The sequence below is a fragment of the Macaca thibetana genome, chromosome 6, assembly GCF_024542745.1.
Source record: "Macaca thibetana thibetana isolate TM-01 chromosome 6, ASM2454274v1, whole genome shotgun sequence".
Lineage (NCBI taxonomy): Eukaryota > Metazoa > Chordata > Mammalia > Primates > Cercopithecidae > Macaca > Macaca thibetana.
This window is the reverse complement of record NC_065583.1, coordinates 98,334,515-98,360,290: the sequence shown is the minus strand read 5'-3', so window position 1 is coordinate 98,360,290 and position 25,776 is coordinate 98,334,515. Positions and strand designations below refer to the sequence as shown.

Here is a 25,776-nt window from a genome sequence, read left to right as displayed (position 1 = left end):
GATTGAGGATCAAATGAATGAAATGAAGCGAGAAGAGAAACCAAAAGAAAAAAGAAGAAAAAGAAATGAACAAAGCCTGCAAGAAGTATGGGATTATGTAAAAAGACCAAATCTACCTCTCATTGGGGTGCCTGAAAGTGAGGGGGAAAATGGAACCAACTTGGAAAACACTCTTCAGGATATCATCCAGGAGAACTTCCCCAACCTAGTAAGGCAGGCCAACATTCAAATCCAGGAAATACAGAGAACGCCACAAAGATACTCCTCGAGAAGAGCAACTCCAAGACACATAATTGCCAGATTTACCAAAGTTGAAATGAAGGAAAAAATCTTAAGGGCAGCCAGAGAGAAAGGTCGGGTTACCCACAAAGGGAAGCCCATCAGACTAACAGCAGATCTCTCAGCAGAAACTCTCCAAGCCAGAAGAGAGTGGGTGCCAATATTCAACATTCTTAAAGAAAAGAATTTTCAACCCAGAATTTCATATCCAGCCAAACTAAGTTTCATAAGTGAAGGAGAAATAAAATCCTTTACAGATAAGCAAATGCTTAGAGATTTTGTCACCACCAGGCCTGCCTTACAAGAGACCCTGAAGGAAGCACTAAACATGGAAAGGAACAACGGTACCAGCCATTGCAAAAACATGCCAGAATGTAAAGACCATCGAGGCTAGGAAGAAACTGCATCAACTAATGAGCAAAATAACCAGTTAATATCATAATGGCAGGATCAAGTTCACACATAACAATCTTAACCTTAAATGTAAATGGACTAAATGCTCCAATTAAAAGACACAGACTGGCAAACTGGATAAAGAGTCAAGACCCATCAGTCTGCTGTATTCAGGAGACCCATCTCACATGCAGAGACATACATAGGCTCAAAATAAAGGGATGGAGGAAGATTTACCAAGCAAATGGAGAACAAAAAAAAAGCGGGGGTTGCAATACTAGTCTCTGATAAAACAGACTTTAAACCATCAAAGATCAAAAGAGACAAAGAAGGCCATTACATAATGGTAAAGGGATCAATTCAACAGGAAGAGCTAACTATCCTAAATATATATGCACCCAATACAGGAGCACCCAGATTCATAAAGCAAGTCCTTAGAGACTTACAAAGAGACTTAGACTCCCATACAATAATAATGGGAGACTTCAACACTCCACTGTCAACATTAGACAGATCAACGAGACAGAAAGTTAACAAGGATATCCAGGAATTGAACTCATCCCTGCAGCAAGCAGACCTAATAGACATCTATAGAACTCTCCACCCCAAATCAACAGAATATACATTCTTCTCAGCACCACATCGTACTTACTCCAAAATCGACCACGTAATTGGAAGTAAAGCACTCCTCAGCAAATGTACAAGAACAGAAATTATAACAAACTGTCTCTCAGACCACAGTGTAATCAAACTAGAACTCAGGACTAAGAAACTCAATCAAAACCGCTCAACTACATGGAAACTGAACAACCTGCTCCTGAATGACTACTGGGTACATAATGAAATGAAGGCAGAAATAAAGATGTTCTTTGAAACCAATGAGAACAAAGATACAACATACCAGAATCTCTGGGACACATTTAAAGCAGTGTGTAGAGGGAAATGTATAGCACTAAATGCCCACAAGAGAAAGCAGGAAAGATCTAAAATTGACACTCTAACATCGCAATTAAAAGAACTAGAGAAGCAAGAGCAAACACATTCGAAAGCTAGCAGAAGGCAAGAAATAACTAAGATCAGAGCAGAACTGAAGGAGATAGAGACACAAAAAACTCTCCAAAAAATCAATGAATCCAGGAGTTGGTTTTTTGAAAAGATCAACAAAATTGACAGACCACTAGCAAGACTAATAAAGAAGAAAAGAGAGAAGAATCAAATCGACGCAATTAAAAATGGTAAAGGGGATATCACCACCGACCCCACAGAAATACAAAGTACCATCAGAGAATACTATAAACACCTCTATGCAAATAAACTGGAAAATCTAGAAGAAATGGATAATTTCCTGGACACTTACACTCTTCCAAGACTAAACCAGGAAGAAGTTGAATCCCTGAATAGACCAATAGCAGGCTCTGAAATTGAGGCAATAATTAATAGCCTACCAACCAAAAAAAGTCCAGGACCAGATGGATTCACAGCTGAATTCTACCAGAGGTATAAGGAGGAGTTGGTACCATTCCTTCTGAAACTATTCCAATCAATAGAAAAAGAGGGAATCCTCCCTAACTCATTTTATGAGGCCAACATCATCCTGATACCAAAGCCTGGCAGAGACACAACAACAAAAAAGAGAATTTTAGACCAATATCCCTGATGAACATCGATGCAAAAATCCTCAATAAAATACTGGCAAACCGGATTCAGCAACACATCAAAAAGCTTATCCACCATGATCAAGTGGGCTTCATCCCTGGGATGCAAGGCTGGTTCAACATTCGCAAATCAATAAACATAATCCAGCATATAAACAGAACCAAAGACAAGAACCACATGATTATCTCAATAGATGCAGAAAAGGCTTTTGACAAAATTCAACAGCCCTTCATGCTAAAAATGCTCAATATATTCGGTATTGATGGAACGTACCTCAAAATAATAAGAGCTATTTATGACAAACCCACAGCCAATATCATACTGAATGGGCAAAAACTGGAAAAATTCCCTTTGAAAACTGGCACAAGACAGGGATGCCCTCTCTCACCACTCCTATTCAACATAGTGTTGGAAGTTCTGGCTAGGGCAATCAGGCAAGAGAAAGAAATCAAGGGTATTCAGTTAGGAAAAGAAGAAGTCAAATTGTCCCTGTTTGCAGATGACATGATTGTATATTTAGAAAACCCCATCGTCTCAGCCCAAAATCTCCTTAAGCTGATAAGCAACTTCAGCAAAGTCTCAGGATACAAAATTAATGTTCAAAAATCACAAGCATTCTTATACACCAGTAACAGACAAACAGAGAGCCAAATCATGAATGAACTTCCATTCACAATTGCTTCAAAGAGAATAAAATACCTAGGAATCCAACTTACAAGGGATGTAAAGGACCTCTTCAAGGAGAACTACAAACCACTGCTCAGTGAAATAAAAGAGGACACAAACAAATGGAAGAACATACCATGCTCATGGATAGGAAGAATCAATATAGTGAAAATGGCCATACTGCCCAAGGTAATTTATAAATTCAGTGCCATCCCCATCAAGCTACCAATGAGTTTCTTCACAGAATTGGAAAAAACTGCTTTAAAGTTCATATGGAACCAAAAAAGAGCCCGCATCTCCAAGACAATCCTAAGTCAAAAGGACAAAGCTGGAGGCATCACGCTACCTGACTTCAAACTATACTACAAGGCTACAGTAACCAAAACAGCATGGTACTGGTACCAAAACAGAGATATAGGCCAATGGAACAGAACAGAGTCCTCAGAAATAATACCACACATCTACAGCCATCTGATCTTTGACAAACCTGAGAGAAACAAGAAATGGGGAAAGGATTCCCTATTTAATAAATGGTGCTGGGAAAGTTGGCTAGCCATAAGTAGAAAGCTGAAACTGGATCCTTTCCTTACTCCTTATACGAAAATTAATTCAAGATGGATTAGAGACTTAAATGTTAGACCTAATACCATAAAAATCCTAGAGGAAAACCTAGGTAGTACCATTCAGGACATAGGCATGGGCAAAGACTTCATGTCTAAAACACCAAAAGCAACGGCAGCAAAAGCCAAAATTGACAAATGGGATCTCATTAAACTAAAGAGCTTCTGCACAGCAAAAGAAACTACCATCAGAGTGAACAGGCAACCTACAGAATGGGAGAAATTTTTTGCAATCTACTCATCTGACAAAGGGCTAATATCCAGAACCTACAAAGAACTCAAACAAATTTACAAGAAAAAAACAAACCACCCCATCAAAAAGTGGGCAAAGGATATGAACAGACATTTCTCAAAAGAAGACATTCATACAGCCAACAGACACATGAAAAAATGCTCATCATCACTGGCCATCAGAGAAATGCAAATCAAAACCACAATGAGATACCATCTCACACCAGTTAGAATGGCGATCATTAAAAAGTCAGGAAACAACAGGTGCTGGAGAGGATGTGGAGAAATAGGAACACTTTTACACTGTTGGTGGGATTGTAAACTAGTTCAACCATTATGGAAAACAGTATGGCGATTCCTCAAGGATCTAGAACTAGATGTACCATATGACCCAGCCATCCCATTACTGGGTATATACCCAAAGGATTATAAATTATGCTGCTACAAAGACACATGCACACGTATGTTTATTGCAGCACTATTCACAATAGCAAAGACTTGGAATCAACCCCAATGTCCATCAGTGACAGATTGGATTAAGAAAATGTGGCACATATACACCATGGAATACTATGCAGCTATCAAAAAGGATGAGTTTGTGTCCTTTGTAGGGACATGGATGCAGCTGGAAACCATCATTCTTAGCAAACTATCACAAGAACAGAAAACCAAACACCGCATGTTCTCACTCATAGGTGGGAACTGAACAATGAGATCACTTGGACTCAGGAAGGGGAACATCACACCCGGGGCCTATCATGGGGGGAGGGGGGCGGGGGGAGGGATTGCATTGGGAGTTATACCTGATGTAAATGACGAGTTGATGGGTGCAGCACACCAACATGGCACAAGTATACATATGTAACAAACCTGCACGTTATGCACATGTACCCTACAACTTAAAGTATAATAATAATAAATAAATTTAAAAAAAAAATAAAAATAAATAAATACTGAAAAAAAAAAAAAAAAAAAACTAGCAATGGAAGAAAAAAAAAAAAGACCTCGAGAGATATCTTCATCTCCCCTTGGTAGCCCGTTACAATGTTTAAGAACTGTCACAGTCAGAAAATTCTTTCTTCCATCTATGGGTAATCTGAATCCTTCACGGTATAGTTGAAGGCCATTTCCTCTTGTTCTCTTGTCAGAAAGGATGAGGAACAGCTGTTCACCATCTTCTTCCGTACTTAAAGGCATATTAAATCTCTTTACCACTGCTTGCTTCTCCAGTTCTTTTTAGCGTTCTTTGTCCTCCCAACTCTCCTCAGACTTTCTATTGCCGTACAACCCTGACCTGGGCCAGATATAATTTTGGCCGGAACTGATTATTAATTTAAGGGTTTCTGCACTGTGTCTAAGTACCATATTTCACGTTTATGTACCTATTATTTTATTTTGAGCTATCATTTAATCTATTGTTTCATTTTTGGTGTTATTTCTGCATGAAATTGTTGTGTTTTTCCTCCTAGTTTGTTATTGTTTTGAAATGTTATTCTTATATTGTTTTCCCACCCAGAGATATTTTATTTTGAATATTCAGTATTTTTGTGTATTTTTTTTGTCCTTTTAATTTTTTTAAAAAATTACTATTTTTTTTTTTTTTCTGTCCGAGGTTTTAGATACCTCAGTGCTAGGTTACTAATTAAATTTAGCATTATTGTTCTATTTTCCTAGTTATTGTAGAAAGGATGAATTATCATTAGACCTTTCTTGTTTGGTGTTATTTATGATTTTGTTCCAATTTGAGATTTGCCTGGATGTGATCCTTGAACTAGTGTGGTCTGATCTAGTTGTGCATGGGCTTTTTGTTAGTGTCACCAGACTTAGCAGTGAATCCCATGTCTCTTCTCCACTAAATGTTCTCACCTAATAATTCCTGTCTAATTCTTGAGGGATAAGCTTGACAGGAAGCATGTAATGGAAGGCATAGTAACATCATAATGCTCTAGGAGAGGATTGGCATTAAAAATTAGATGGGAATGATACTACGTACCTCTTAGTTACTGATTAATGGATAAAAGGATAGCATTCTCTGAGTCTTGAAAAATTAAGAATTAAGAGTAAATTCATGTCATGCAACTGTTCACACAAGTACTTTTTCTCCAGTTAGCTCCTACTCCCCCACTTTTCTAGGAAGTGTTGTCCAGTTTGATCATCAGAAGTTTGGTTGCAAAAAAATCCAAAACTTTGCTGAAACCAAGCAAGGTTAACTCATATGATAACATTCATTCTATTTACTTTGTTTCCCTGTCACAGAAATGTTTCCTTTGACAGCATAGTTCTGATACTGGTTACTTAAGATGAACAATATTCTTTAGGAATATTATATGATATTTCATTTTTATATTTATTTTCACTTTGAATGTGTCACACCAAATGTTAATTTTAATAAAGGTTTGGGAATTAGCTTGTTAATTGTTAATAACGTACACAATCTTTCAATAAAGAATTATCGAAGTGACTTATATGGCAATTAAATATGGACTTAAACCAGATAAATTACTAATTGGCTACCATTCCTAAAATTTAATATAAGAAATTGTAATAGATTTGTTTATGTTTTCACATGTTGGTTTTTACTTTGTATATGTTTGAAGTATGTTATTATATACTCAGGTATTTCAGTAATATATATGTTTTAAAGTTTTTTATTATTTTTTTTGAAAATATTATAGGAAGATGAGAATATCGTGCTTACATAACACTGAATCTGAAATATAAATGTAGTGACATATCTTTGCTTAAAATAAACTATCAATATTGCTAGCTCCTTTTCAATATTCAATTTTTTTCTAACATCTTTTCATATACTTCTGTCTCAGAGAACTTTGCTGAATGAAGGAAATACTGCTAGATTGATATTATTTGACGCAGTTTTTTAAAAAGCTGAAGATGAAAAATATTACTTTTACAATGGTGAATAGCTATTAAATCAGTGAAAAAAATGCAATATTCAGAATCACTGTTTTTCTGTTTCCTTATAAGATGTCAATATTAGCCATTCTCCTTGGCTCTTCTCCTTTGCTGGAGGGCTATAGTCAGACATGGTGCCCAGCAGGAATGGCATAATCCTGAAGCTCCACTTTTATAAGAACTGGCAGTGGCCCATAGCGACATGGTTCACCCAGCCTGCAAGGAAGAGCCACAGACATGAGACCAGACAAGCCAAAGCCCACTGCATTGCCCGGTGCCTTGTATCTGGACCCATTGGCCCCTAGTAAAATGTCCCACATGAGGTTTCACACCAAGTACAAGCTGGCAGGGGCTTCAGCTTGGAAGAATTAAGGGTGGCCAGCATCCACAAGAAGATGGCCTGGACCATTGATTTCTCTATTGATCCAAGAAGGTGAAACAAGTCCATTGAGTCCTTGCAGGCCAATGTTTAACAGCTTTAGGAGTACTGCTGGAAGCTTATCCTCCTTCTCTAGGAACCTCAGCCTCCAAGAAGGGAGACGGCTACACTGAAGAACTCAAATTGGCCATCACACTGACAGGACCAGTAATGTTCATATGGAATACCTATAAGAAGGAGAAAGCCAGAGTCATCACCAAGAGGAAGAGAACTTCAAGACTGCCACATCAGACTGGGCGGGCGCAGTGGCTCATGCCTGTAATCCCAGAACTTTGGGAGGCTGAGGCGGGCGGATCACGAGTTCAGGAGTTCGAGACCAGTCTGACCAACATGGTGAAACCCTGTCTCTACTAAAAATACAAAAATTTGCCGGGCATGGTGGCGGGCGCCTGTCATCCCAGCTACTCAGGAGGCTGAGGCAGGCGAATTGCTTAAAACCAGAAGGCGGAGGTTGCAGTGAGCCGAGATCGTGCCACTGCACTCCAGCCTGGGCAACAAGAGTGAAACTCTGTCTCAAAACAAAACACAAAACAAAACAAAAACCTGCCATATCAATGCCTGGCTCTTTGGCCTCTGGGCAAAAAGGACCAAGGAAGCTGCAGAACAGGATGTTGAAAAGAAAAAATAAAGCACTGTTGAGGCCTTGTAATAAATCAGCAGTAAACCTGGGAAAACAAATAAAGCAAAAAGATGTCCATATTAATTTACTCACTTTATTCGTTTGTCTGATAAGAACCTACCAAACCTCTGTAGAATGCTAAACACTATGCTGGGCACTGAGGATACCATGGCCAGTAAAACACACATGCTCTCTGCTTTCCTGGAGTTCACATCCTTGGCAAAGACTATGCTATAAGAATTTGCTGAAATTGGTCCCAGAGAATATATTGCCATATTTTCCTTTTTATCCTATGAGAGGTTTGAATTCTTTGCATCTCTAGATAGGTAGATTGTTGAAAGTTTAAGGGTGTGTATATAAAAGGTATCTAATTTGGACATTTGTGTTTCTAATTTCACTGAAATATATATGTGTGTGTCTGTATATGTACACACATATATGTTACTACTGGTATATATGTGTGTGTGTGTTTATGTACAGCATAAAAATACTAGGATACTTGTATATCGAACAACAACAATGTAAATAAGCAGTATAAAACGACATTGAAAAGAATACATAAAATAATTTGTATTTGAATCTCTAAAATAAGAATGTATTCATCATGTATGCGTGTGCACATTTTAAGTATATACAACCTCAGCTATTTTGCTTTCTTTACTTTATATCTCTCTTGGGAGCTTAAAATAAATACAATCCCCTGTTAGCTCATTGAGCAGTGTAGGACGAATTATAAACAATAGAGAATTTTATGTTTTGTCTCAGGTATCTAAATTTGAAGATACGTAGTGTTTTACATTTGCTGTTTTATTAATCTCTCCTTGGATATATGAAGTAGAATACTTTCATTGTATATGTGTATTGTGTTTCTATATGTATTTGTATGTGTGTGTGTGTGGTGCTCGCTTATAAGAATATAACTGGATAAGTCGTGTTCTTGTTGTAGAACAGTTCATTGTCTAGTAGAGCAGTCAAGACAAATTAGCTGTATTGCCTTATCACAAAACAAGATTGTAGTTGCTTTTATAGTAATATTAACATAGTACTGAGGAAACACAGGCTACATTTACTCTTGTTTGAAATTTATCCCATAAAAACATTCTTTTGTAAATAAACCATAGATGTCAATAAATTATTATCTTTAGGCATTTTGATTTTCTAAAGGCTTATTTGTATCAATTTTCAATTTTGATCCTTATCTCAGCACATGAATTACATGAATAACCAATAATTTCTAATTGTGTATTTAACCATCTTTATAAAACTTTTAAGTCAGTGAAAGCATATGTGAAAATAATCTTTAATTGTATTTTCTTTGAAAAATTTTATTGAAATCTTCTTGATTATTAGATTGAATTATGTTAATGGTAAGCAGAACTGCATGACTAATTTGTTTACTTACTTTTTCAGATTTGAAAAATGTGTGAATGCTAAGGAAGCTTTGGAGACTGATCTTTATAAGCGGTTTATTCTGGTGTTGAATGAGAAGAAAACAAAAATCAGAAGTTTGCATAATAAATTATTAAATACAGCTCAAGAACAAGAAAAGGACATCAAACAAGAAGGGTATTTTGGCTATCTAGTTTTTGGATGACAGATGTATAAATTTAAGTGGAATTTCTTCCCAAAGTTAATGAACATTAGGTGCCAACTTTTTGGTCATATGAGATAATTTGGTAGACTGGATGTGGATGCTCAGGCTGTTAGACGGGTGCCATGGGCTAGAGAGTTCTCAGCATGCTCGCTCCATGTCTGCTCAACTGTCTCACCTACACTTAAATTTAAAAATTGACATGAGGCTTATTAAAGTACTATTTAATTCTTAGACATTAGTAAGAAATATTAATTTAAAAACCCTTTCATCTGCAGAACTACAAAGTTGGATGCATATTTGTAATCTTGATGTCTAGGCAATAGTTAACTTTTGAATCAAGTTGTTAATATTAAATTCCAGGGAGCATTTATTTTACCTGATTACAGTGTGATTACCAATCTTATTCTTCTTTAACGTTTTCTCTGAGAGTAGATATGTACTTGATTTTTATGGAAGAATCGTAAGTGACAAATGGCTGATATGGGTTTCAACGATTATAACTTTTTTACACATTAGCAAATACACGTTAGGGTCTATTGCTTTGAATCTTAGTAAAAGTGCAGAATTACTAGTGACATAGTATAAAAAAATTTGATATCAGCTAGTCCTAGTCTTGCAGTCATACCTATTAGTTTATAGCTTTGGACACATCACTTTTTTTTCATAATAAAGGTAAAGATACCCATCTTAGGGCTTTGCAGAGATCAAATGAAATAAGGAACTGCTCTGAGATTAGTAAAATGTTAAATACCCTGTGACTCACAGAGATAATTTGGTAGAAAAAAGTATTTTGATAGAAGAATAGTACCTGATAAGAAACTGATTTAATATTAATTATAATGAGTACTAAATTCAGATTAAAATTGGGTAAAAGAGAAACTTGTTCTTAAGAGAGTTAATATATAGGTTTTAAGATGCTTTCATCTAAGTCATATAAATTTTCAATATGTTTGTCTAATTAGAATCTTTTTCCAGAAATATTTTCTATAATTACTTACTGGTAAATTTGCTGCCTAGCAGGGGGTGAGCCAATGATTTATAATTCTACCTGTCTCTGTTTCTAGGGAAACTACAATCCGTTCTGAAATGACTGCTGACCGAGATCCAGTCTATGATGAGAGTACTGATGAGGAAAATGAAAACCAACCTGATCCCTCTGGGTCGGCTTCAGGTAAGAGAGATATAAATTTATCTCCTTTATTGAATATCTCACTTGGGCTTCTTACTCTAATGACAAGAAACTATAATGGAAAAATGTTGTGAAAAACCTTATTCTATGAAAATTCTTTAGCATTTTTATTTTAAAGACTCAAATTTTTAATGTTAAAACTTAATATTATTTGTAAAATGCAGCAACTCGTTAGCACAGCAATGTGAGCCAGCATTCATACACATATACCCCAAGGTATACTATTCCTGGTTAAATATAACCAGGAAAAGCATAAGCAATGAGGAAGATACACCTTTATGCTAAATATCTTCAGCTTAAAGCTGGTTGCCTTTAAGATTTGAGATTTTATTTAGCTAAAGCCATCGATAGGCCACTGGAACAAAGTAATCAAGAATGCTCTAAATTATACGGAAGCTGAGGCCTTCTTTCACTCTTCAGAAAAAAGGATTACAACAAGTGAGATGTAGTAGAGGAAAAGAGAAGGGGAAAAATGGCAGTTTAGTTTGAAGTACCTATGACTTAGTCCTTTGGATCAAGTTTCCAGCAAGCGTTTAAACCCATGAGTTTTTTTTTAAATATTTTATAGATTTCTTAGTGGCAGTGGAAACAGGAGCCTCTGAACTCATTTTATGCTTAATTTTGACCTAAAGCCAATACTATAAAAATAAATGTTTGATTTATTTATTTAGAAAATATTTTTGAGGTCCTATTATGTACCAGAAACTTTGCTATGCATTAGACAACAAAACACAAAAATCTGTGCCATTGTGGAGTTTAAATTGTAATCAGGAAAATATATAAGATGAACAAATGTAAAATATGTTAGGTCGATAAGTGCTAAAGAGAAAAATAAACCAGAGAAGGCCGATAGAAAGGTCAGGGTGAGAATAAGGATGAGCGTTGTGATTTTAGCCAGGCTATCAGAAAAGGCCTCAGTGAGAAGGTGAAAGTGACTTGGCTATCTTGGGGAAGAGCATGCCAAACAGAAAACAAAAACAAAAAAACAGTAAGTACAAAGTTCCCGATGCGTTTAAGCAATAGTACAGAGTGTAATCTGGATAAAGTAGAAAGATGAAGACTGGGAGAATTAGGAAATGAGATGAGAGAGATGATAGGACCTCATCATGTGTAGGGTGAGGTAGGCTACCATTAGAACTTCTCTTGTTACTTTGAATTAACTTGGAAACTACTGAAGGATTTTAAACAGTCAAGTGACATAATCTGACTCAAATTTCAACAGGATTAGTCCGTGTGTTGTATTAAGAATAGACTATAGGATGACAAGTGCAGAAGAAGATATAACAGATGGGAAGCTAGTACAACAGTTGGGTGAAAGATGAGACTGGCTTAGACCAGAGTGATGGAGAGGTGATGAGCAAGGAGCAGATTCTAGGTATGCTTAGAGGCAGCAGGTTTTGCTGAAGAAGGGGTTTTGACTGAGAAAGTAAGACTGAGAGGGAGCATCCAGGAGGTAAGAGGCAAAAATATAAATGTGGTATCCTGCTGATTGATGGATTTAGCAATACAAATGTTATTAAGGATCTTAATAGAACATATTCACTTGGTTGGTGAAGGAAGGAGATAAGAGAGAATAGGAGTTTCAAAGGGAATGGGAGGAGAGAACTGGAGATGAGACAGGCAACACTTTCAACAAATTTCACTGTAAAAAATGGGACAGACATGGGGCAGCAGCTGGAGGGGGAAGTAGGATAAAGAAAAGTATTTTTGTTTGTTGTTTTTAAATAAAAGAAAGAAAATGTTTGTATACTGATGAGAGTAACTAAAGAGAGCAGGTAAAACCATCAAGGCAGTAGACAGAGGAAAAACTACTGGAAATCTGTCTCTGAAATTATAGGTGGATGGGATCCAAGGGACAAGTAGTAGATTAGTTTAGCCAGGAGCGTAGTCACTCCCCTGAATGACAGGAGAAAAGGTAGAATAAATAGACAAAGACACAGGAAAGTATCTAATTGCAGTCACAGAAACTTATTAACATTGATTAAATTGGTTGAATCATCTGATTCTAATCAGATTTGGATTACACAATACACACACAATCATACGTTTGCACGTGGGAATGAAATTTCTTTTCATTTGGTAGCTGTGCTTGTTTTACCCTAGTGTCCCATTTAAAATGAAATTATTATTTAAGAATCAAATATAGAAAAACTCACAAAGATAATTTGAACTCTTTCCAGTTTAAACTTTCAGATTTTTTATTAAATACAATGACCTTTGGTCTTCTTTCTTAGTCAGAGTATCTTACCAACATTTGAAGTAGCTGAAGATTATTGATGAGAAAATACATGGTTAAATATGACTACATGAGAAAGAGGACTTTTATGTATTCAGTCTATTTTAAGTAAAACTTTAAGCTATAATTGTACTATTTTCAATTTGGCAAAATTATCCCTTCTCTTTAGAAATGTTTAGTTTATTTTTTTTCTATATTTTCTATATTTCTGTTTTTTCTATATTTTTCTATATTTTTTCTATATTTTTCTATATTTTACAATATTTTTCTATATTGTCTTTATTTCTTTAGCCCACATCTAGTTCACTACACCTATGATCTATAGGTCTCTGTTTCCTTTTTTCCTTTTTTTTTGCATTTAACTTGCTTTTGGTAAGTTTTTGATGTCAAGAATTAATAGCATTTTTAATAGAACTTTACCTTTTTCTTCTGCTTCAAAAAGAAATATTTAGGAAACAGATGCTTACTAAAATAGAAAAATAAATCTCAGATCTCAAATGCTTGTTGCTGAACTAAGAACTAGATTTCATAGATCTCAGAAAGAAAATTATAGATGTTAAACAACAAAATGGGCCACCCTATAATTTACCAGTTTCCACAATTAATTCTTCTACAGAGACAAAATATGTTTTTAGTCCATGGGAGATAATTCTGTTGAACACAGCTTTCTCTTTTTGGTACTCTATGTAGTATTACTGTTTTTGAGGCAGAACAGTGAGAATTTCTTCCTTATCTTATTCTACCATCTTGATAATAAATTACTTGCTCTTTGAATACAAATAAATTTGTGAATTTATTTTAGATATTGCAGTTTCCTGTATGCTTTTCCTACAATAAAAACAAGAAAGAGAATCTGATGGGGATTAATACATTTATTCAGACTTTCAGAAAGCTGTCTTTAAGTAGCTGAATATATAATTTGGTAGTTATTTTGTTACAGTAAATGGATTTTTATCGTTAATTATTAAAATGCCCAAATTTCCTGTTGAGTTCACTTATTACCCAATTTCTTGATGATAAAATAGAGGCTTAGTGAGATCAGGATCATTTAGTGATATGAAGATGAATATGATAATCCGAATCTGAGTACGGTAAATTTGAATTGGATTACACAATAGACATACAATCATACTTTTGTACATGGAAATGAAATTTCTTTTCATTTGGTAGTTATACTTGTTTTACCTTACTGTCCTGCTTAAATGAAATTGTTCTTTAATAATCAAATGTAGGAAAATTCACAAAGATGGCATGATAATTCATTCACAAATATGAAATGGTAAATTCATATTTACCATATTCACTCTAGGGAAAGGTCTGCTTACTTTTATGCATATATACAGAAGTAGAGTAGGGGTAATACAATTTGAAGGAAATTAAGTTACATTTTTATGAATATGCAATCAATTTTATTGCTTTTTTTTTCCTTTAAAGTTTCATATTTTTCCCACTGCCACTAGGATTATTGAGGAAATCACTAATGATAATGTAGATCAGTCTAATAAACCACATCATGCTCATATGTCCTGTACGATATAGCATGAAAAACCTCTAAAATACTCATTTTCTTGGCTAAAAGGAAATCCCCAAAGTATTCTGAAACGTGAGTATCACAGTCAATATCACCCTACACTACATTTTATATTTTTCCATAGCAAGATTTACTTTTATTATGTCTTGGATTTTAGAATTTCCAGATAGATAGTGAATGTATTACTGACTATATTTCTTAAGCTATGGCTGCACACTAAGGCCCTGGATTTCACTTTGTTTTATATTAAGATTGTGATAAATAAAATAGTTGCTGTAGTCTCTATTTATAGCTCAAGCTTTGGACTGGGGATCACTTTCACCTCTATTAAGTTGGTATTAAGTACTTGTGGCTTTAAGGATTTCCTGCTTAGTCTGGGCTCCCTCTGCCTCCAAAGTGAGTGTCTGTGTGTGTTTGTGTGTGTGTGTGTGTGTGTGTGTGTGTGTGAATTTAATAGAAACCTATTGGGCTATTATAGGTACTGTGAAACAGTCTTCCCTATAAGAAACTCTCTTTTTCTTTCTGTCTAAATCAAGGAAAAACATGATGTCCCTATCTGAGGAGAAATGTTGTTAAACTATGTCCACTAAATAGCAGAGCCTCACCAAAATATGTAGAGATAGAAGCACCATTATGTATAGCCTTAGAGCCAAAACCTGCAACAACACTACATGCAATTGGCCTTTTATTTGCCCCAACAATATCAGGTATAATCTAAGAACAGCTTATCATTGTGCAGTTTTAAAATACTGCTTCACAACCATTTTCATGCTCTAATAACAGAATTGTATATGAAAACAATTTTAAAATATATATGAATATTCTAAGAATTTTAGCCATTATGAAACATTTCTTAGTCTTAACATAATTCAAAAAGCATGTAAATATTTAGTGGAAAATTTGAATTTATTTTATAGAGATAGGATTTTTCTTGTGAAACATTTTGAAAAGCTATGCTTAATTGGCTCCTAATTAGTTAACTATCGTAAGGCTAATTATTTTAATTCCTCATTAATTATTATAATATATAATCACTATTTCAAAATTATAGTTATTTCTATTAATAGAATTGATAATATTTATTACAATAATAGAATAATTAAGTCAGCCTTAATAAAATAGAAATAAGAAATCTACTTTTCTAGAATGTTTTACTCTTTTCAGCTGCATATTATAGGTGCACAACCATTAAAAACAAATATAATAAACTTTCCTCCCACTTTTCTGCATAATTACTAGCCCACGATTTAGCACATTAGTTTAATTAATCCTGCTTCCTAACCAACAGGAAGGTCCCTGTATAACTGCTATCAGTAATTTAGGCTTTCACTTAGTTGGTAGGCTTCCTGAAAGGAAGTGTGATTATAGAATAGCCTTTTTGAAAATAAATGAATGGCTATGTCCAACAGTTGATGAATACTGATATAGTAGCTTTTAAAAATAGAACAGAATCCAATATTTTTAAGTATCAAAGGGCTTGTTGCTTCAAACAGTGAATGTCTACTCACAGAGGGGATAACAACATGTACTGCCAAAGAGATTACTCAGAAACTCAGCTTTAGAATAACAGATTATGCTCTTAGTCTTACCCAGCTTGTTTATCATAGACACATTTATTTATAAGTTTTAAATTAAAAGCTTGATTTATTTAAACCTACCACCGAACTGGAAAAGCAAGTTAAGTGTATTTCCTAGCAATAATGGGCTTTTATACATAACCATTGTTGCTAGGAATGACATTATATGCTTTGGAAATCTAGACTGTATAGTTCTAGATCCCATTATTTAAGCTCATTGTTTTTCCAGTGAGGGAACAGAGGCCTAGAAAGATTGAGTACATTACTTTTGGTTACACAGGGGAAAATAATGAAAAAGTATTTGCTTTGTAAAATAATTAACCACATCAGCACATCTACTCTTGAAATATTATAAAAACCCTTGCAAATTTTCTAACAATGAGGAAATTGCCACTGATACAAGAGAATGAGAACACTGTTATCTCCTATGTAGAGAAAAAGATCCTGTTTGTACATACATTCTCAAGAAAGATAGTCAACATCATCAGACTGAACAAGTAAGTCTTCATGGTAGGTAGCTTGTGGAGAAAATAACAGAATGCATATATTTCTTTTGAAGTCATCCCTGTGTATATTAATTTCTTCAGATTTTGACTTACTATTTATTTACCTGAGAACTCTCAAATGTCTCAAAGGTTGTTAGCAAACCTATGATGGTTTCTCATTTCCTAGTATTAAAATATAGATTTGATAAGAACTCCTAGGCAAGTATTTCTACATCTTTATATGTTTGGGGGGAGACAAAAATTATTTCAATGTTATTTGTCTCTGGCTATGGATGAGTGACGAAACTGGCAAATCCTTTACCCCCAAATCAATTATGAATCTAAAATTGACCCAAAAATAAGCAAATAAGTACTTCCAAACATGGCCAAAGGCAAACAGCGTTATAAGAATTGTTTATTCTTGAAAAACTGCTGAAGTTTGGGGAAGAACTGGGAGTCTGTGGATTTCTTGCTTGCCTGAGACTGCGTCTATCACTGTCTGCCCACATTCATGAGCTTGGTCAGTATGAAAGTTGTGCCAGCATCTGGCTGGCCATGAGGACTGGCAACTTCTGTACCTGAGCTAAAGAGGGCTCACTCAATTTGCAGCAGAGGGTGATACAACCAGCAGCACTGTCAGTAGAAGTAATGATCTTGGTGGCAGTGGGTAGGTGTGTTGGGCCAATGGATCTACTAAACTGGTTGTGCTCGTGATTGGGGCAAACATATTCCTAGCTGAAAGTGTTCATGCACTTTTGCAGTGGAGACTGAAGAGAGGGCCCAAGCTATTTTTACAGTTCTGGCCTAACCTAGAGATAATACATATCTTCATAGGAGAATAGAAAAAGAGAGGCTGGGCCAGGCACGGGCTCTCAAGCCTGTAATCGCAGCACTGTGGGAGGCCGAAGTGGGCGGATCACGAGGTCAGGAGATTGAGACCATCCTGGCTAACATGGTGAAACCCCGTCTCTACTAAAAATACAAAAAATCAGCCGGGCATGGTGGCGGGCGCCTGTAGTCCCAGCTACTTGGGAAGCTGAGGCAGGAGAATGGCGTGAACCCGGGAGGTGGAGCTTGCAGTGAGCCGAGATCGCGCCACTGCACTCCAGCCTGGGCGACGGAGCGGTACCCATCTCAAAAAAAAAAAAGAAAGAAAAAGAGAGGCTGGACTTTGAACATACTCCTCTACCCGCCACCACGCCCCCCAACAAAAGAAAAGAAACCTATTAGCTTGAGGTGTTTGTGTACTATTTCTATCCATTACTGGCTGATCTCAAAACTGTCTAGACACAGAGTAACCCTTTTGGAGCTAGGCTTAAAATTTAAAAATCAAGAATAAAATAAACTATGCAGAAACATCAGTTATCACTCATCACAAGAGAAACAGATTTCATACATTTACCACAGGTAAGTTAATAAACAAATAAACAAAAAGCAACAGTAGCAAACTTCAGAAAGAAAATAATCGAAACCCAGAGTTATTACAATATATTATTTAAAATAATTGTTTAGTTTTCAACAAATTGGCCATATAGAGAAACAGGAAATTGTGGTCCATACTTGGGGGAAAAAAGATGTTGAATTTGGTAGACAGACTTCAAAGCACAGTTTATATCTATATCTGTATCTATATATACACACATACACACATATGTATATGTGTATATGTATATATACACATATATACCTATGTATACACACACACATTTGTATACTAAACTTAAGGAAAACATGTTTAAAGCCTTAAAGGAGAGTATGATATAAATGTATCAACAAGTAAAGATTCTCAGTAAGGAGACAGAAATTATTTGAAATAAACAATATGAAAATTCTGAATTTGAAGAGTATAATAACTGAAATGAGAAAGTTACTATAGCAGCTGAACACCAGATTCAAATTGTCAGAATAAAAAACATCAGTGAACTTGAATACAGATCAATAGAGTGAATAATTTTAGGAACGAAGAGCAAAGAAGATGGAAGAGAAATGAGCAGATCCTCAGAGACATTTGGGACATCACATGTGCCAACATATGTGTAATGTAAATTCCAGGACAGAAGAGAGAGAAAGGTAGAAAAAAATACTTGAGAAAATGAGAGCCAAAGCTTTCTAAAATTTTATGAAAACCGTTAATCTAAGCATCCAAGCAACTCAGTAAACTTTGAGTGGGATAAACACCAAAAGATAGTCTGGGCATGGTGGCTCACGCCTGTAATCCCAGCACTTTGGGAGGCTGAGGCAGGCAGAACGCCCAAGGTCAGGAGTTCCAGACTGGCCTGGCCAATATGGTGAAACCCCATCTTTATAAAAATTCAAAAATTAGCTGGGCATGGTGGCACGTGCCTGTAATCCAAGCTAGTTGGAAGGCTGAGGCAGGAGAATCTCTTGAACCAGAGAGGTGGAGGTTGCAGTGAGTCGAGATCATGCCACTGCGCTCCAACCTGAGTGACAGAGTGAGACTCCATCTCAAAATAAATAAATAAATAAATAAATAATACTAAAAGATACATTGAAACACATCTACACAGAAAACATTTGAAAGCCAGAGAGGAAGAAACATATAGGACAGCATCTATATAACAACAACAGACTTATTATCTGAAGCAGTGAAGGCCAGAAGGCAGTGATATGGCATTTACAAAATTCTGAAGGAACAAAAAAAGAAATCAATAATTTTATATCCAGCAAAGTATCTTTCAAAATAAAGACAGTTATTAATTAACAGATTCATTGGTAACAGACCTATTTTATGACACATACTAAGAGAAATCTTCAGGGTGAAAGGAAACAACATGAAATGGTAACATGAATCTACAGGAAGAAATAAAAATAACAAAAAACATAAAATATTTGGATTAATATAAAATATAAATACACATTTTCTTTTTTATTATTGTCTTTTATACCAGATTGAACAAAGGAATAATTACAACACTGACATTGGGTTTATAATATAGGTAGATACAATATACATGACAATAATATGACAAATTGGTTAATATAGCTATATGAGAGCAAAATTTCTATATTTGCCACATGTAAAGATAATATTAATATGAAATAGATTAGTAAGTAAATATATTGAATTAGCAATTTAAAATATTTCCACAAAGAAAACCCTGGGCCAAGATGACTTCACTGGTGTTTTCTATTGAAAATTTAATGAAATTATACCAGTTCCTTGTAAACTCTTTCAGAAAATAGAGGAGGAGTGAACACTTCCCAACTCGTTTTGTGAGGCTGATATTATCATCATATCAAAGCCAGACAAGACATTGCAAGAAAATAAAACTATAGACAAATATCCATCATGAACATAGATGTAAACATTTGAAACAAAACACTAGCAAAAAGCAGCCAGCTCCATACAGAAAGTATTATACAATATGACCAACTGAGATTCATTCCTCTTATGTAAAGATGGTTTTGCATCTGAAAATCAGTTAAATTATTTCACAATATTAATAAAGCACAAAACCACATGATCATCTCAATAGATGCTGAAAAGGTACGTGACAAAATCCAACACATATTAATAACAAACACTCTCAACAAACCAGGAATATAAGGGAACTTCCTCACCCTAATAAAGGCATCTAGGCAAAAGACCACAGCTGCCACATACTTAGTGGTGAAATACTGAATGTTTGCCCCTCAGTATAGGAAAAAAACAAGGTTGTCTGCTCCCATCACTTCCATTCAACTAGAAATTCTAGGCAGGGTCATTAGGCAAGAAAATAAGATAAAAGGTATTCAGATTGGAAAAGAAGTAAAACTGTCCCTTTTTGCAGATGATATGATCTGGTGTATAGGAACCCTAAGGAATTCACGAAAAAACTCTTAGAGCTAATAAACTGACGCCAGTAAGGTTATAGTGTACAAGGTCAATATACAGTAACCAATTGTATTTCTATATACTTGCAATGAATAAGCAAAAATGAAATTAAGAAAACTGCTCCTGGCCATGGTGGTGTATTCCTGTAATCCTAGAAACTCAGGATGCCAAGGAGTTTGAGGCTAGCCTGGGCAACATAGTCGAGACACCCATCTTTACAAATTAAAGAATTGGCCGGGCGCGGTGGCTTACCCCTGTAATCCCAGCACTTTGGGAGGCCGAGGTGGGCAGATCACGAGGTCAGGAGATTGAGAACATTCTGGCTAACACGATGAAACCCCATGTCTACTAAACAAAAAATATAAAAAATTATCCTGGCATGGTGGCGGGTGCCTGTAGTCCCAGCTATTCTGGAGGCTGAGGCAGAAGAATGGCATGAACCTGGGAGGCAGAGCTTGCAGTGAGCCGAGATCGCGCCACTGCACTCCAGCTTGGGCAACAGAGCAAGATTCCTTCTCAAAAATAATAACATTAATAATAACAATAATAATAAAGAATAAAGAAATTAATGAAAAGAATTGCCTTCACAATAGCACCAAAAAATACCTAGAAATAAGTCTAACCAAAGAAATTCAAGACTCCTACACTGAGAACTATGCAACATTGTTGAGAGAAATTAAAGAAGACTAAAATAAATGGGAAAACATCTTGTACTTAGAGATTAGAAATTTAATATTGTTGGCTGGGTGCAATGGCCTACGCCTGTAATCCTAGCACTTTGGGAAGCTGATGCGGGCAGATCATTTGAGCTCAGCAGTTTGAGACCAACCTGGGCAACATGGCAAAACTCCATCTCTACAAAAAATACAAAAACGTTAGCCAGGCATAGTGGAGCATGCCTGTAGTCCCAGCTACTTGGGAGACTGAGACAGGAGGATTGCTTGAGCCTGGGAGGCAGAGGTTATGGTGAGCCAAGATCACACCACTGCACTCTAGCCTGGGTGACAGAGCGAGACACTGTCTCAAAAAAAAATCAATATTGTTAAGATAAATACTTTCAAATTGGTACATAGATTCAATGAAATGCCTATCAAAATCCCAGCTGGTTTTTTAGCAAAAATTGACAGAATAATCCTAAAATTTATGTAGAATTTCAAGCGAGCAAGAGTAGACAAAACAATCTTGGAAAACAAGAAACAATTGGAGAACTCTTTCTGAGTTCAAAAGCTACTACAAAGATATAATAACCAAGATGATGTAATAATATTATTATAAAGATAGTCATTATATTGTGTCCGGAATTGGTGGGTTCTTGGTCTCACTGACTTCAAGAATGAAGCCGCGGACCCTCGCGGTGAGTGTTACAGTTCTTAAAGATGGTGTGTCTGGAGTTTGTTCCTTCAGACTTTCAGATGTGTCTGGAGCTTCTTCCTTGTGGTGGGTTCATGGTCTCGCTGTCAGGAATGAAGCTGCAGACCTTCGTGGTGAGTGTTACAGCTCATAAAGGCAACGTGGAGGTAAAGAGTGAGCAGCAGCAAGATTTATTGCAAAGAGCAAAAGAACAAAACTTCTACAGTGTGGAAGGGGACCCCAATGGGTTGCCACTGCTGGCTCAGGCAACCTGCTTTTATTCCGTTATCTGACCCCACCCAAATCCTGCTAATTGGTCCATTTTACAGAGAGCTGATTGGTCTATTTTACAGAGAGTTGATTGGTCCATTTTGACAGAGTGCTGACTGGTGCATTTATAATCCTCTAGCTAGACATAAAAGTTCTCCAACTCCCCACTAGGTTAGCTAGATACAGAGTACCAGTTGGTGTATTGACAAACCTTGAGCTAAACACAGAGTACTGGTTGGTGTATTTACAAACCCTGAGCTAGACACAGAGTGCTGATTGGTGTGTTTACAATCCTTGAGCTAGACACAGAATGCTAGACAGAAAAGTTCTCCAAGTCCCCACTAGGTTAGCTAGATACAGAGTACCAATTGGTGTATTTGCAAACCTTGAGCTAGACACAGAGTACTGATTAGTGTATTTACAAACTCTGAGCTAGACACAGAGTGCTGATCAGTGCGTTTAGATCCCTTAGCTAGACATAAAAGTTCCCCAAGTCCCCACCAGACTCAGGAGCCCAGCTGGCCTCACCCAGTGGATTCCTCACCGGGGCTGCAGGCGGAGTTGCCCACCAGTGCTGTCAGGCCGGCACTGCTGGGGGACCCAGAGCAACCTCTGCAGCTGCTGGCCTGGGTGCTTAGCCCCTCGCTGCCCTGAGCCGGCGGCGCTGGCCGGCCACTCCGAGTGTGGGGACCCCTGCCCCTGCACCTGCACCCACGCCCACACCCGCAGAAACTGGCGCTGGTCTGTGAGTGCCGCACACAGCACCGTTTCCCGCCTGCGCCTCTTCCGGCACACCTCCCCTCAAGCAGAGGGAGCCAGCTCCGGCCTTGGCCGGCCCAGAGAGGGGCTCCCACAATGCAGTGGTGGGCTGAAGGACTCTTCAAGCGCCACCAGAGTGGATACCAAGGCTGAGGAGATGCGGAGAGTGAGGGCTGCTAGCACGTTGTTATCTCTCAATGTCAGACATAGTCTCACTGATAAAATGAGAATCTAGAATTGAGACTGTAGAAGTAAGCCTTCATGTTTATGGTCAATTGGTCCTCAGCACAGCTGCAAAGACAATTTAATGGGGAAAGGATAGTCTTTTACACAAACAGTGTTTGGACAATTGGGTATCAACTTGAAAAAAAAAATTACATAGGTATTTATCTCACATGAAACACAAAAATTAACTCAAAATGGATGATAGGCCTACATATAATAGCTAAACCTATGAAAGAAAACACAAAATCTCTGTGAACTTAGTTTTAGGCAAAGAGTTCTCAGCTATAATATCAAAAGCAGAATACATAAATGAAAAAATTGATAAATTGGATTTCATCAAAATAAAAAAATTCTGCACTTCAAAAAGGCATCATTAAGAACATGAAAACACATGCCATGAATTGGGAGAAAATATTTGCAAATCATATGTCTGATAAGGGATTTGTTTCTAGAATATATAAAGAATATTTACAGCTTAATAATAAGAATATAAACAACTGGGTCAAACAGTTGGCCAAAGACTTGAATAGGCATTTCATTGAAGAAGACATAAGAATGGTTAATAATCACATGAACAGATGCTTAACATCATTTGATCATTAGATAATGCAAATTACAGTTAAAATCGGATACCACTACACACCAACCTGAATGCATATTATCTAAAATTAGAAAATAACGTGTAGGAAAGGATGTGGCAAAACTTGAATCCTCATACATTTCTGCTGGGAATGGAAAATGTTACAACGACTTTAGAAAACTGGCCGTTCCTCAAAAAGTAAAATACGTACTTACCCTATAATCTAACTATTCTAAGTATTTACTGAAGAGAAATGAGAACATACATCTTCATAAAGACATATTTGAATGTTCATCAGAGCATTAGTAATAACCCCAAACTGGAAAATTCTAAATGTTCATCTTCTGGTGAAACGTTAAATAAAATGTGGTCTATCCATACAATAAAGTATTATTTGACAATATAAAGGAGTAAACTACTGATATATACTTACTGTGGATGAGCCTCAGAAAATTATGCTAAAGCAGAGGAAACCAGATGCAAAAGATTGTTTATTGTATGATCCCATTTATATGTAATATCAAGAAAAAGGGAACATATATAGATACTGAAAATAGATTCAATGTTTGCTAAAGGTTGGAGTGGAAATGGTGATTAATTCAAATGAGCCCAAGAGAATTTTTGGACATGATGAAGCTGTCCTAAAACTGACTGAGATGATCATTGTACAAGTATAAGTTTGCTAAAACCATTGAATTGTACATTTATACTGGGTGAATTTTATGGTACATCAATTGTTCATTAATAAAAACTTTCTAAGAGTTTCTTTCTAAAAAAAAAAAATAAGCATTTGATCATCTTGAGATATTTCACAACACACACACACACACACCAAAAACCAGTTGTGAGGTCGGGCACGGTAGCTTATGCTTGGAATTCCAGTACGTTGGGAGAACGAGGGGGGCGGATCACCTGAGGCCAGGAGTTCGAGACCAGCCTGGCCAACATAGTGAAACCCCGTCTCTACTAAAAACACGCAAAAAATTAGCCAGGCATGGCGGCATGTGCTTGTAGTCCCAGCTAATTGGGAAGCTGAGTCAGGAGAATTGCTCAAACCTGGGAGGCAGAGGTTGCAGTGAGCCAAGATCACTCCACTGCACTCTAGCCGGGGCTACATGGAGCGAGACTCCGTCTCACATACACACACAGACACACACAAACCAATTGCGATAATTTGGGCTGTTGAGAAAAGTTCTTGGACATCCTAGGTCAAGAAAGCCAAAGTTCAAAAGTGCAAGTTTCATTCAAGAGTAAATTAATCCAGAGGGTAATGAAATCCAAGTGTACTCCTTGTTTTTCTATTCTTATTAGTATTATTTTCTATTATTGCTTTGATAAATCTCTAATTATTTTCATAAATCACTGGAGCTATTAAAGCATGAAGAAGAGCTGACCCTCAGCACAAGGAAGCAGATGGTAGCAGAATTCTGTAGCCTGTGTAACTCTTACCTGAAGTTTTTATTATACTCAACTTCCATGAATGCCTTCTCTCTCAGTGTATTTTTGTTGGTGTCTGCCTTCCCTCCTGCCCTTTCTCTCTAATTCTTACATTCAAATCCCAAGGGAAGTGGCTTAAGGGTCTCTTCAATGAGAATAGAACATCTTGTAGATATAACTCTTGCTCTGCCACCCACAAGACTGCTAGTCAGCCTGCTACTTGGTTGCATTTTTACTGTTTTGCTCCAAGTATCTGTGACCAGGATTGTATAAAGTATAGCAATTTGACATTAACTTGTGTCATCTATAGGCTGTTTCAATGGGCAATATGTATATGGGAAAAATTATGTGGTCACTTATTTAACTTAAACATTTAGTTTCTTGAGCTTCTCAGACTCTTTAATATGCTAATGTGCGTGGTGATAGAGGTAGTACATGCTCTTCAACATTTCTCAAACTCATAAAACTTTATGAACTTTTTTCAGTGGATATTAGTGTTCCCTGCAACCCATGTGAGAAATCCTGCATTAGATGGTTTCGACTTTCATATGAATGAGGTGGAAAAGGGAAGGTATCTAAAGAAAACAAGTATTTCCTAGGACAGTGTTTGTATGTCTGTTTTAAGAGGACATGTACTAAATATGAGGAGAGGATCGTATATTTGAGGATACAATTTTAAAATGTAGCATAAAATCATAAGAATAATATTAAACCTCAAACATGCAAAGACTTGGAAGAATTCTGAAAATGGTTACAAAATTTTGTGTGTGTGTGTGTGTGTGTGTGCTTTAACCATTGTTGTAAATGGTAAAAACGTTCTCAGATCTCAGACTACTCTGAGAATTTACTTATCTTACCACAAATGTCCGTTGGCATAACTAATGTTAATAGA

General features: G+C 36.4%; 2 protein-coding genes across 2 annotated transcripts in view; one reads left to right on the top strand and one right to left on the bottom strand.

Moving 5' to 3' along the window:
- TMEM167A (transmembrane protein 167A) overlaps positions 1–25,776 on the bottom strand; it is an 857,923-nt gene that overhangs the window by 149,982 nt on the left and 682,165 nt on the right. The window lies entirely within an intron of this gene.
- XRCC4 (X-ray repair cross complementing 4) overlaps positions 1–25,776 on the top strand; it is a 290,728-nt gene that overhangs the window by 123,549 nt on the left and 141,403 nt on the right. Inside the window, exons 5-6 of the mRNA XM_050795166.1 lie at positions 9,227–9,382; positions 10,475–10,581. Of these exons, the coding sequence (XP_050651123.1) occupies positions 9,227–9,382; positions 10,475–10,581 (263 nt within the window). The remainder of the gene's footprint in view (positions 1–9,226; positions 9,383–10,474; positions 10,582–25,776) is intronic.